Source organism: Gracilinanus agilis, chromosome 2, assembly GCF_016433145.1.
Source record: "Gracilinanus agilis isolate LMUSP501 chromosome 2, AgileGrace, whole genome shotgun sequence".
NCBI classification, from domain to species: Eukaryota; Metazoa; Chordata; class Mammalia; order Didelphimorphia; family Didelphidae; genus Gracilinanus; species Gracilinanus agilis.
The window spans coordinates 390,520,395-390,534,504 of record NC_058131.1 but is presented as its reverse complement, the minus strand read 5'-3'; the positions used below and the strand labels follow the sequence as shown (position 1 = coordinate 390,534,504).

The following is a 14,110-nucleotide window of genomic DNA, read 5'->3' as shown; positions in this document are numbered from 1 at the left end:
TGTAGTAAATAATGAAATTTCTGTCAAGAAAACCTGACTTTAGACACTTAACAGCTGGGTAACCCTGGGCAAAGCACTTAGCTCCTCTAGATGTGCCTCAGTTTCCTCTTCTATAAAATGAGGAGGTTAGACTCTTATTTCAGCTATAAATCTATAGTCCTAAGAGTTCTGGCTTTACTTGTTTAATTTGAGGTGCCAGTAAGTCCTCTAGGTACAGATGCTGAGCTAGCAGTTGAAGACTGGGAACTTGAGTTCAGAGGAGAGACTAAAGTTGGATATATAGATCTGGTCACCAGAGGAACTCTGGTACATATGATACTCTCACTAAGAGAGAAAAAGAAGGCCTAGCACAGAGCCTTGGGGCCAACCATGGTTTGGGGAAAGGAGAAAGAGAATGAACTAGAGCAGGAAACTGAAAATGAATGGAACAAAGGAAGAGAACTAGAGAAACAAAGTACTTGAGAAATCAATTCTGTAGGCTGTGGAAACATCAAGGATAATTAAGTGAGAAGAGGCTGTTGGATTTATTATTTTTTTTAAACCCTAACCTTCCAACTTAGAATCAATATTGTGTTTTGGTTCCATGGCAGAAAGGGTAGTAAGAACTAGGTAGTGGGGTTAAGGGACTTGCCCAGGGTCACACAGCTAAGAAGTGTCTAAGGCTAGATTTGAACCCAAGACCTCCCAATATTCAGGCCTGGCTCTCAGTCTGCAGAGCCACCGGACTGGCTCCTGGCTTGAGTATTTAAGAGATTATTGATAACCTTTCAGAGAGGAATTTCAGTAGAGTGGGGCCTAGATAAGAAGCCAGATTGCAAAGGAGTTGAGAAGTAAATGAATGAGGGGAAGCAGAGTGAGTGATTGTCACTACTCTTTGTAAGAGTTTATCAATGAAAGGTTAGAAATAAAGGACAGCAGCTCAAGGGGATAGAAGAGTAAAGGAAAGTTTTGTTTTTTTTTCTTAAGGTAGTGAGTATGAACTATTTTTTTAGGACTTTATCAATAAAATGCTGAGAGATATAGTACAATAACATGAGGAGATGTCAGAAAAGTTTTTCAAGGAGTCACAAGCAAGGAAAGGAAATAACCTGGAGGTCAGAGGAAAGCAAGGGCTCAAACAGGATGATATAATTGGATGGTGTGGACTTTACACAAGGAAAGATTGCTGAATGGTGATGACAAAGATAGGATCTGGAAGTAGCAATAGGGAGTAAGGAATATGAGAGTTGGCCTTGTGTATGTTGTAGAGAAGAGGGAGAAAAGCATTAGAAAAAATAACAAATGGTACATTGTCTTCAGGGGAAATGTTTCTTTCTTTCTTTCTTTCTTTCTTTCTTTCTTTCTTTCTTTCTTTNTCTCTCTCTCTCTCTCTCTCTCTTTTCCTTGCTTCCTTTCTTTCTTTTTTCCTCCTTACCTTCTGTTTTAGAATCCAGTGTCTAGTACAAATGGCAGAAGGTTATAAACTTGGCAAAAAGTAACATCTATTTGTTGCACTACATGTTCTATAACCACATGAATGTTTTGTTCCACTCCTCTAAATTCCTTTGAATTCAGCCTAGGTGGACAGTCTCCTCACTGAGCAAAAAGGGGGAACAACCCAGCCCTCACTTCTCCCCATGACAATGGCTCGTTCCGGAAAGTGAAAAACAGTTGCTTTAAGTCTTCTTCCTACCCTACTTCCCATCCTTCCTGAGCATCATCCCTGAATTCATCCTTCTTGATCATGGCCCTGAAGATCTGTTTTAAAAGATGTAATCTTTATCTTCAAATATTTGAAGGGCTATCTTGAGAAAGAAGGATTGGACTTGTTCTGCTTGGCCTCAGAAGGCAATGTGGGGGTGGAATAAGAGTGTAGAGTTCAAGAGAGGCAGGTTTTGGCTCAATGTAAGGAAAAACTTCTGAATTAATTGTTGTCCAAAAGTGGAATAAGAGATGTGGTGTGGTTTTGTGGAAAGAATATTGGCTCTGGAGTTAGAGAACCTGGGTTCAGAATTCCACTTTAGTTACCTACCACTCGTGTGAATTTTGGAATGTTGATTAACTTCCCTGGACCTTTGTTTCCTCACTTGTAAAATAAACAGTATTGGATGTCTTCTAAGGTCCTTTCTAGCTCTGTGTCTGTGATCCTAGGCTCCTAAGATGCCAAACTTCAGGGGATAGTGATGTCCCTATCTCTGAAACAGATGCTACAGGGGATGCAAGTGAGAATTGGATCAGATTAACCCTGAAATCACTCCCAGTCCTGGGATCCTTTGACTCTATGGCTGATTCTGTTTTTTTCCCATACTTTCTCTTTGCTGGAGCTGCAAAATTATGTCCTTGGATATAGGAACTGTGTTGTAATCTGATTGGGGTAGTTCCTTGCTCCCTAGAGGGCATCCTCTACCCTCATCACCCCGTCTCTACCTCTTCATCTTTACAACCTCCCTCCAACCCCCATTGGCCATGCAATCTTGTTTTCTTGAGCCCAGTTCTGAATAGCTTCTTTCATGTCAGTGGGAGGAACCCGACCCTTTTGGAAGGGGAACATTTTGTTTGGAAAGGCCCAGAGTCAAGACTTGATTTGCCTTTGAAATGGGGCACTCTCATCTCCCAGGTTCCCCTTGGCCACTGGGGGCCTCTCACCACTTCCCTCCCCTTCCCCCTACACAGAGGCCAGAAAGGGGAGAGTGGGGAATCTTTCTCCAGACTGGGGCAGCCTTTGCCACATCAGCATCTCAGCTCCTACTGTCTCCCTCCCACCATGAACCCCAAGAATATCTGCTTCTTGGCCTATGTCTTATTCTTCTGTGTGATCTCAGGTATGGATTGGACTTGTCTATTTTACCTTCCTATCTTTCTTCCTTTCCATTATCCTTCCCTGATGAATGACTGGGCTAGACCTAGACTCCTCCCCAACCCACTCCCACCCTCACCCCCTGCCCAAGAGATATTTTGTGGCTTGTGTAAGGGCTGAGCAGAGCATGTAACCATCAATGAGCCTTGGGTTCCTTAAGCCTGGAGTATGATCTGAGCCCAGACTCTGTCACTAATTTTGAGTAGGAGCAGATCTCAGGGAGTCATCAAGTCTATCCTTTTGCCTTTGGGTGTGGGGTGATATATTGTTAACAACCTTGGCTTTGGAATTGGGAGAACCAGCTCTTACATTTGCTAACTGTTTGGCCTTGGGTAGCTGATCTCACATTGCTGAGCCTCAGTTGCCTTATCAAAAAAATAGATATCATAATCCTTCTAGCACTTACTTTTACAACTAGGGCTGTTGTCAGAAAAGCACTTTGTAAACTTCTAAACACTATAGACATGAAAGCTAGCTTTATTTTTATTATTACTATTATAGAAAGGGTTGGATACTTTGTGCTCTTGCAATAAGGATATTGGTCTTTGGTCTGGATCTGAGTGACCTGGTTATCATGCCTGGTAATTCATTCCAATTTAATGCTGTGGTTAGCATGAGAGTCACTCTAAATTTTTCTGAGAGATTCCTACTTTGCTGTGCCAGGCTCAGTTCAGTTCAGTTGTTTTTTTTTTTTTTTCAGTTGAGTCTGACTCTTCCTGACCTCATTTGGGTTTTTCTTGGCAATGATAATGAAGTGGTTTGCTATTTCCTTCTCCAGTTCATTTTACACATGAGGAAACTGAGGCCAATAGGGTCAAGTGACTTGTCTAGACAGTAAGTATCTGATGCTGGATTTGAATTCATACAAAGAGGAGTTGTTCTGACTCCAGACCCAACACTCTAGATCCACTGGGTTTTCCCTAATTAGAAGGGACAAGTGAGAGACATGCTAAACACATTTTGGCTTCTGAGAAGGGATAGAGGTAGAAGTTGGAGAGAGGCAAAGGGGATCCTAGAGGAATGGCTATTAGAAAGATGGTGGGCACGGAATGGTGGAAATGGTGCCAAATTCAACCCCCATCAATTCTGCAATGCTACCTGGTTTCAGTCCAGCATTGCTGGACGAGGCTCAGTTTGGAAGATTTTATTGCCTTCTAGAGGCTTTAATCTGCCCCAGGATTATCCCTATACAGCCTCACCCTGAGAACTGACAGGTAACGTTGCCATGCAGCAGGATAGAAGACAATATTCTCTACACAGAACCTCATTAATAATATAATAATATTATTACAACATATTATAATAAAATAATAATAAAATGGTCAGAAAACCTTTGCAGAAAATTATTACATATAATTGGTAAAATAAAATATAATAAAAAATGACAGTATATGGGCAACAATTTGTAATTATCTTTTGGCTATCAGCCCTTTAAGCATCAAGGTCCTTACTAACATCTCCTTTACAATATCCCTTTTAAGTAGTCCCCCTATCCAGCTTCTGGCTGACTGCCTCAGAGTAAACTTTTTCGAAGCTGCCCTGGCCAACCAATCTTTTCTGGGTGCACATCTTCATGGAGTCTGAGTTGACAACTATTCTGTGGTGGAAAGAGCTCTGGATTTAGACACAAGATCATAATTTGAATCTTGGCAATAGCCCTCACTATGTATGTGATCTTAGACAAAACCCTTTATTTGGGTCTTAGTTTCTTTAAGATGAATTGAATGATATATACATGTTACCTATCACTCACTAATGAGTACTCATTAACTTTCTCCAACAAGTTGACTTGCTTTGAGGAATAAATTAGATAACAAGGACAGAATGATTTAAAAACCAAAAACATAATGTAAATAAAAGCTAGCTAATCCAATCTGACAAGTATATATTAAGCACCTAGTATGTGCAAGGCACTATGTTAAATGCTGGGGATACAACATGAAAAACAGTATCATTCTAGGCAGCTAGGTGGCTCAGTTGATAGAGAGCTAGGCCTGGAGATGGGAAGGTCCGGAGTTCAAATCTGACCTCAGATACTTCCTGGCTGTGTGGCCCTGGGCAAAGTCACTTAATCCCCTTTGCCTAGCCCTTACTGTTCTGCCTTGGAATCAATACTTAGTATCAATTCTAAGACTGAGCTAACAGTTAAAAACAAAAAACCCCAGTACCACCCTCTAGGAGCTGACATTTTTCTTATAGTGGTAGATATCTACCTCCTCTCAGAGGCTCGAAAGGAAGAGGTTGGAGATGTTTCTGTGGCTCAGACCCATGGAACACAATAACTAAACAGATGCTAGGAAACTTAGGTAGTTGTTTATGGAGATGGATGGAAACTAGGGACCTTTCTCCCTTTTTAAAAGCAGGTAAACTGAAACCCAGAGGAAGGAAAATGGTCAGAATCTGAGGAATGAATTTGATGGCAAACAGGGTCAAGTTGAGAGCTTTGGGAGAGAGGAAAGGGCTATGGTGGAGAGTTTAGGATCCAACAAATAATCTGACACTTAAAGTGAATTTGGTCAACCATTATCTGTTCTGGGCCTTAGTTTCCCTAAAAGCAAAATGAAGGAATCAAATTAGGTTGTGCTACTATTCCTTTCAGTTCTAAGTTCTTTGATTCTATGAAAGATTCTATGAAAAATAGAAAGATTTAAAGATAGTCATTTTTAAGTCAATCTCTGCTTCTGATAATGATCAAAATTCTACCTTTAGGGGGCAGCTGGGTAGCTCAGTGGAGTGAGAGTCAGGCCTAGAGACAGGAGGTCCTAGGTTCAAACCTGGCCTCAGCCACTTCCCAGCTGTGTGACCCTGGACAAGTCACTTAACGCCCATTGCCCACCCTTACCAATCTTCCACCTATGAGACAATACACCGAAGTACAAGGGTTTAAAAAAAAAATTCTACCTTTATTAGTGATAGACTCAGGATGTAGAATGAAATATACATTTTTTTTGGACAAAGGTCAATGCAAGAATTTGTCACATTTGACCAGGAATGTTTGTTCCAAATATTTTTATTTATTTATTTTTTCAATGAAGGGTGAAGACAGTGTTAGGAAAAGAAAATAGATTTTGATAAATATAAATAATTTAAAAACTAACAAAAAGTCCTCTTTCCCCCCTCTTCTTCCTCCTCCTCCTCCTCACTGTGTCTCTCTGTCTGTCTCTCTTTTCAATAGCAAAAAGCCGAGTGCCTACCCAAGCTACCAAAGACATGGGGAAGAACATTCCTAAATCATCAGACCCCAGTGAGGTGAAGCCCACTAGAGGTCTAGGTCACAAGAAGCCCAAAAAGGCTGATAGCCAAAAAGTCCTGGAGGCACCAAGAGCCAGAAAGTCAAGGCCCCGAGTGGAAGCTCAGCCCTCTGGAGCCCTGGTATCCTCACCTCCTTCCATCTTGATCCAGGTGGTGGGGAAGGGCCGGTTCCAGAAAGTGGGGGACTCCCTGAGTCTGAGAGCAGGAGATGCCCTGGAGCTTCGGTGCCGGGGAAAGTCTGTCCACTGGAGGTTCCCAGTTTACCTGGAAGAAGAAGGAGAGGGGAGACTCAGGTATAGCACTGGGCATGGGGTAGGGATGAAGGGGACACATGTATCTCCCAAACTGTTTAGGTTTTTCCCAGAAAAATCAGACTATACGGCAGAGTCCTGGCACTCACTGGAATTCAGCACCCTCTAAGTAGCAGAATAGCTTTCCTTCTCTGGCTGTCTTCCAGAGGAAAAGGTGTGGGTTGCTGCTTAAACTAGGCCAAATAGCTGGCTGCTTTTGTGCCCCAGGTGCCAGGCTATTGATCTCTCTACTCCTTAGTCAGAGACCACAGCTTACACTTAAGGAGGGGTGCCTGCAAGAGTATAATGGGTAAAGCTGCTAGCACTGGACACTTCAAATGGTTAAGAAAAGGGTCTGGGGGCCAGGCAGAGTCGGGCCCAAATCCTTCCTTTATGGGCTTGTGTGTGTGTGTGTGTGTGTGTGTGTGTGTGTGTGTGTTCATTTTTTTTTTCTTTTAGAATCAAGCATTTTACCCAATACAGCCAGCTGCTTGTAATGAACTCAACCATTGCAGACACAGGAGAATATAGCTGCTGGTCTCGGTACTGCCAGGATAGTGAGTGTCGGGATGTTGAGGACCGCACCAACAAAACCTTTGTCTTCTTTACAGGTATTTGACAGATAGAATGTCAGAGCTGGAAGGGGATTTAGAACACAGAACAAAGAATGTCAGAGCTGGAAGAGGCTTAGAACACAGAACACAGAATGTCAGAGCTGGAAGGAGCTTAGAACACAGAACACAGAATGTCAGAGCTGGAAGGAGCTTAGAACATAGAATGCAGAAATCAGAGCTAGAAGAGGCTTAGAACACAGAACACAGAATGTCAGAGCTGGAAGAGGCATAAAACACAGAACACAGAATGCCACAGATAGAAGGACTCTTAGAATCTACCTCAGGAGGCAGCTGGGTGGCTCAATGTTTAGAGAGTCAAGCCTAGAGATGGAAAGTCCTAGGTTCAAATCTGGCCTCAGACACTTCCTAGCTGTGTAACCCTGGACAAGTCACTTAGCCCCCATTGCCTAGCCCTTACCACTCTTCTACCTTGGAACCAACACACAGCACTGATTCTAAGATGGAAGGTAGGAGCTTAAAAAAAATAATCTATTTGGATAATTCTTTGCCTCCCTCTCCTCCACCCAGACCCACAGGAGCTCTTTGTCCCCACGGAAGACTATTATGAAGTGGTACAGCTTCGGACCAACCAGCCAACTCTGCTGCCCTGCCAGGTGACCAGCCCGGAGGCCCATGTTACTCTACACAGGGAGTTTCCCCCTGAGGAGGTCACTGTGGACGGAGTGGATATCTCCTTTGATGCCAAGAAGGGCTTCACTGTCCATAGACCACGGGCCTCACTGGCCGGCTCCCTCTTCTGCATGGCCAGCCTGGGGGGTATTCGCCAGATCTCTACCAAGTACCTACTGATCTATATCAACTGTGAGTCCTGGAACTTGAGGGCAAGGGGCCAGGGCAGAGGCGGTGCGTGTGGTGGGAAGGTAGTGGGAAGATGACGTAGCAAGGTTAGAGCCTTGGATTTAGTAAGGGAGAGTTGAGGACTGGGCCTGAGATGGTAGAATAGCTCAGGGCTTCAACTTTGGATTTTTTTTTTTAACCCTAGCTTAATAAGTAAGACTTCTGTCCTAGGAAATCTAACCAGGAAATCCACAAATGGTCCGAATCAGGGCTTGGCTTATTGTCCCGTAGCAGCTGTTCAGGGAGCTGGATCTGAAATGGGTTGAAGTGAGAACAACCGGTCAGGTAGTCAGGTCTAATAATTGGAGCTTCCATTTCAATGGCGCTTGACAATTTACACCGTATGACCCTATGAGGTAGAGAGTTTGAGGGATCTCAGAGGCAGGGAGAGCCTAAGTGGCTTATGAATGATTACACAGTATAAAAGTCCAGACTTGAATTCAGGGGTCCTAACTCTAAGCCCTCTACACATACTGTTCTCTGGAAGATAAGGCACAGAAGGGGCAGTTCTTGACTATTATCTCTAAAGAAGAAGCCTCAACCCTCTGCTCCTAACTCTTCCCAAATACCTGAAACCTCCTCTTCTTGCTCATCTCCAGTAGCAGTCTTGATCTTTTCTAAGCGTTCCCACTGGCCAGTCTGTTGATTTTTCTGCTCATCATATGCCATCCATGCCACAGTGTGTTCATTATTGTATGCTTAGAAATAAGGCTTCAACAATGTAGGCTCCCCTTTGCTGCCCTCTGCAGACCCATCCTCCTCTCCCAAACCCACCATCCAAGCCTCAGCAACCTCTGTTCCCTTGGGAGAAAATTTCAATGTGACCTGCACTGCTCTGGGAGAACCCGAGATCACTGTGGACTTCACTTGGGAATATCCAGGGCAGCTGGTAAGTGGAAGAATTTGAGGGAGCAATACTCAAAAGCAAATCAGGCAGGGAAACCTGGCATTCAACATGGTGATGTAGATGGACTGGGTAGTTTGAGATCTGGGCAAGGAGATCTGGAGGGGGCAGCAGTGGGTTCTCTAGAAGACATGGATTCTAGTTCTGGTTCTGTCACTAACTCACAGCATGACCTTCTCTACTATGAACCTTAATTTACTTCTCTGGGAAATGGGGACAGCACTGTCTGCCCTACTTATCTTAGAGGGGTTTTCTGAGGAAGAAATTATCCAACCAACAAGTATTAACTGAGCACCAGCTATATGTAACACTCTCTATGAGGCATGAGGTTGGGGCAGGAGGTACAATCTCTGTCCTCATGAGAGAGGAGGAGAGACAGGAAGGTTACTCTCTCTAGCTCAAAAAATATAGCCAACATACATAAGCAAAAAAGAGGGGAGAGGGAAATGGAAAGAGGAGGAGAGAGAGAGAGAAGCTTACTCTCTAGCCAAGGAAACAGCTAACACATGTAAGAGTGAGGGAAAGGGAGAGAGGAAGAGAAGGGGGGAAAAGGAGAGTGAGGAGGGAAAAGAGTGGCAGAAGATGGGGAGAAAATGGGAAGAGAGTAGAAAGGGGATGGAGGGAAGGGAAAGAAGGAAAGAGAGAACTAACTTAATATTAGTAACTACGAATGTTATAAGTGGTCAGAAAGAGGGAGAAGAGATACCACAGTAGACTCGAGAGTTGTTTGGATGAAGGAAGGGATTAATATGGTCCTGGAAAAGATTTGGGCAGGCAAAGGAGAGATAAATAAGGTAACCTAAGCAAAGGCAGTAAGGTAGCAATAAGCAGGGCGTAAGTAAGAGACATCAAAAGATCATCCCAACTAGAATGGAGGAGCTATGCAGAGAGAACGCTGGAAGCAAGGTTGGAAACCTAGAGTGGAGGCATGATGAGAAATCTTAAATTCCAGTTTGTATTTTATTCTACAGGAAATGAGGAGTCTATAGAGATTTTTGAACAGAGAAGGGATATTATCAGATCTATGCATTAAGGAGGATGATGCAGGCATTTCATGTAGGTTGGACCAGAGGGGAAGAGGCCAGAAAACTGGTTAGGAGGCCACTGAACTTCAGAAATGAGACCAGATATGAAAAAGTATAAACTGCTAAACAAATGAAAAGAGACAGCATGGTGCAGTGATTAGAGTACTGGACCTAAAGTTAGGAAGACCTGGGTCCAATTTTCTTGTTTTCAGTTGTGTTCAATTCTTCATGAGCCCATTTGGGATTTTCTTGGCAGAGATACTGGAATGGTTTGCCATTTCCTTCTTCAGCTCATTTTACAGATAACTAAACTGAGGCAAACAGGGTTAAGTGACTTACACAGCCAGTAAGTGACTAAAGCCAGATTTGAACTCAGGAAGATGTTTTCCTGACTCCAGGGCCAGCCCTCTATCCACTTTACCATCTAGTTTCCAGTTTCTACTCACTATTTAACCCTGGACAAGTCACTTAACCTTGATGTACCTCAGGCAACTCCTTAGGACTTAAACTAAGTTAAAGACAGGTTACAATCTGCATGACTAGAAAGAATTCACACATCAGAAATACTCTTCATCATCAGTTCTCAAATGTTTTGGTCTCAAGATGACTTTATAACTCTCAACATTTTTCGAGGACTCCGAAGAACTTTTCTTCATGTGGATTATATCTATTGATATTTACTGTATTTGAAATAAAAATGGGTTGAACTTTAAAATATCTATTCATTAAAAATAATAATAAAAGCATTGCTTCTTCATAAAAACAACATCTTAAAAACCAACATCTATATTTTTGAAAAAAAATTTAATGAGAAGAGTGGCATTGTTTTGTGTATTTTTGTAAACCTCCTTAATATTTGGCTGAATGGAAGACACTGGATTCTCTTATCTACTTCTGTGATCAATCAGTTGTGAAATGTTATTGTTGTTGAAGAATATGAAGAGAATATGGCCTCCGGGATGGGTACTTGGAAAGGGATGAATAACTTAAATAATGTAAATAATGTCATAATTTTATTATGAAAATAATGTTGACATCTGGGATCCCCAGTGGTCAAGGGCCTACTTTGAGAACCATGCTTGACTGACAAAATCATCGATCTTTGTGTATTTCAAATTGGTAGCCCAAAAACCCGGAGAGAAGAAAATACAGTTCATTCTCATGCCCACCGTTCTGAACTTTTTCAGTTGCTGTAGGCAGCTAGGAGACTCACTGATTTGTGCTTGGGAATCAGGAAGATGAGTTCAAATCCTGCCTCAGACACTTACAATGTGACCCTGGGCAAGGCACTTCATTGCTGCTTGCCTCAATTTCCTTATCTGTAAAATGGAGATAATAATAGCATTTACCTTACAAGGTTATTATGAGGATCATTTAAGAAAATAGATAATGGACTTTGCAGGGGCAGCTGGGCAGCACCTGGATAGAGTACCAGGCTTGGAGGAGGGAAGACCTGGATTCAAATCTGGCCTTAGACACTTCCTACCTGTGTGACTTGGGCAAGTCACTTAACCATGGTTGCCTAGCCTTTACCACTCTTCTATCTTAAAACTGATACTAAGACAGAAGACGAGAAAAAAATAAAATAGTTTGTAAACCTCTATCACTGAGCTACCTAGCTGCCTCCTAGGCATATAGAGGTAAAGTGACTTACTCAAGGTCACACAGCTAGGAAGTATCTGAAGATGGATTTGAACTCAGGTCTTCCTGACTCCAGGCCCAGTTCTCTTAACCACAGAGTCACAGCTTCCTCTATATAAATACCAATATTATTTAAATTCCCCATGCCCACATATTCTCAAAAGCTAAGTATACTCAACCAGAAACAGTCTGATAGACCAGCTAAGACCCAGACCCATTCTTTCCCTTTCTTCCCTGGCACCATGTTGACTCCTCTCTTTGAGACTGAGGGGAGGTTCAGAACATTTGCAGTTTTCATTAGTGGTGTCTTTAATTCTGAACATGGCATCTGTATTCATAATCTCAAAATAACTTGAATATTAATACATTTTTATAACTTCCTTTTATAAGAGCATAGGGGAGCCCAGAGAGGTTGAATAATTTTCCCCAGGTTGCACAGTCAGTGAATGACAGATCTAGGACAAGAATAGGGACTAGAAATCAAGGATCTTGCCACTAAATGACTTTATTGCATGTGACAACAAGGAGGGCAGAAGCCTCCTGTAGACGCCAGGGACGGAGCTAAGGGCAGCTCCTGGGGATCATGTTGGAGTTGAGGTCGGAAGGGTTTCTGATCGATGCTTCTATATCCCCTTTCTTCCACCCAGATGGGTCGCCCACCCTATGTCAGTGAATGCTCCAGTGTGGTGCGCAGAGCTGGCCAGGTACAGCAAGAATGGGAGAGTGTCTTATATATTGAGGAGGCCAGAGCCAAGGACCAAGGCATCTATACCTGCCGAGCCACAAACCTTCAAGGGACCTCGACAGCCAGCACCCGAATTCGAATCCTCCAGCCCTCACGGATCCTGGTTTCAGCAGACAAGGCTGGTGACCATTAAACTCCCTCTTTCCCTGCAGGGCCCTGACCTGAGGGCACCTGGAGAGTAAGTGATATACACCAATATAGGTGGCCACATTCAACTACTCCTGTATGCAGAGGATAGATTGTCTTTCCTCTAGTAGGGTTGTCTCCAATTTCCTTCGTCTAGGCTTGCTGTAGGTAATCTCTATGCTAGCCATTTGGCCTGGGCTCCCCATCCCCCCAGGCCTTACTCTCTAACCCAGCCCCCCTAAACCGTGCCTTGGGCCTTAAATCCCAGCCCCCCCAAACTCCTCTTCCAACTTGAACTATCAATCCTCCTCTCCCTTCCATTAGAATTCCCCAGTCTTGGGATTATTTAATCCCATTATGGCCTCAACAAATCTGGTGGGAATGAAGGTCAGGAGCTGAGTCCTAGTTGTTGAACTTACCTCAGAGTAACAGGCCATCCATCCTTCTATTCTTCCCCCCCAAGACAAATATGGAAGCCAAATAAAGACAGTTACACAATGTTTTTTATTTCAAAACTTTGGCTTGCATCTGTGGCTCACTGCGTGTAGGCTTTACTACACACAGTAATTCGCCTGCACACACACACACACACACACACACACACACACACACACACACACACACACAGGAGTGCTACTTGAAGGGAAATGCAGGTTTCAGATCAGGATCTGGGGCTATGGCTCACAGCCTTGGCCCCTTTTCAAGGTACTCCCCTTGCAAAGTGCTTGAGTGTCCCCATCTTTTCTCTAGAACCTGGATTTAGGCTGGGTAACACTGTGGGTCCATAGAAGAGTGGATCACAGAATTATAGACTCCAAGGAGGCTAGATGTGGAAAGGACTTAGAAGACCATCTAGTTAATTTATGATTATATAAAATCATAGAATATCAGCTAAAGGGGACCTTAGAGCTTGAATCTAATCCCCTCTTTTTAGAAATGGGGAAAGAAAGAGCCAATGTAGTGGAAAGAGCACTAAGAGGCAGGGCACCTGGATTCTATTTTCCAACTCAGCCACTCACTCCCTCTTCAGTCGTGGGCAGGTCCTTTCTCCCTTTGGAGGCCATCAGTTCTGAGGGAGTCTAAGCTGTCTGCCCCAAATCACCCAATGAGTGAATGGCAGAGATACCAACCTGGAAAGGAAGACAAGTCAAAGAGAAGAAGAGGGACACCAGTAAAGAAGGTCCCAGTTTTCTTCAGCTTTGAAAGAAAAGAAATCTCCAGCTGCCATGAAAGTGCTAACTCCCAAGTGATAGGCTGGAATTTCATCTCTCCCAGTCACTTAGCTTAGCTTGGAGTGTAGAGAAGGAGCAGGAGCCCAGGAAGTGGCTAGGTTGAAGTAGCAGGGAGGGGTGGGCCAGCAAAGGAATTGGGTCTCCTTTACTTTCTCTCACCCTTGTAGCTTCAATCTTGCTTTTTGGACCTGTATCAATTCAGCTAAGGAGCATTAAGGAAAGGCAATTAGATATCTGAAGACTGAGTAGCCTGGCAGGAGTACTTCCCTAATCCAGGGGGTTTTGCATCTGTTTTAGAGATCCAAACAAAGAAATGACCTGGGGTCTGAGTTCTAGCACACTTCCTCAATATGAAATCTAGGTGGCTAGGAAAAAGAAATTGGGGTGGAGGGTTTGTTGAGAATATATGCTGGGTATGATCAACCTGACTATAGGCCAATGATGGGGGCTACTGAGGATCCTGCCCCATGAGGAGGGAAGGAATAATAGTAACCTGAACCCTAAAGCAATGGGCTTGCTCTGAGTCTAACCTCTGAGATTCAGAAGACCTGTTCCCACTACCTTTGTTCTCCTTGGTCCTCTGTTTG

The 14,110-nt window shown here is 43.4% G+C and overlaps 1 protein-coding gene across 1 annotated transcript; it reads left to right on the top strand.

The window, feature by feature from the left end:
• The first annotated feature begins 2,743 nt into the window (after window positions 1–2,743).
• Window positions 2,744–12,298, top strand: LOC123233817 (platelet-derived growth factor receptor-like protein). The gene is made up of 6 exons (XM_044659859.1): window positions 2,744–2,801; window positions 6,012–6,381; window positions 6,838–6,989; window positions 7,521–7,814; window positions 8,600–8,739; window positions 12,068–12,298. Exons 1-6 carry the CDS (start codon window positions 2,744–2,746, stop codon window positions 12,296–12,298), a joined length of 1,245 nt encoding a protein of 414 aa, XP_044515794.1.
• Window positions 12,299–14,110: the final 1,812 nt, after the last annotated feature.

Bases quoted from the DNA above. Each gene is read 5' to 3' on its own strand.
- LOC123233817 (XM_044659859.1), top strand. From the start codon at position 2,744: ATGAACCCCAAGAATATCTGCTTCTTGGCCTATGTCTTATTCTTCTGT. The intron at 7,815-8,599 runs GTGAGTCCTGGA...TGCCCTCTGCAG, and splicing joins CCTACTGATCTATATCAACT to ACCCATCCTCCTCTCCCAAA. The intron at 8,740-12,067 runs GTAAGTGGAAGA...TCTTCCACCCAG, and splicing joins GGGAATATCCAGGGCAGCTG to ATGGGTCGCCCACCCTATGT.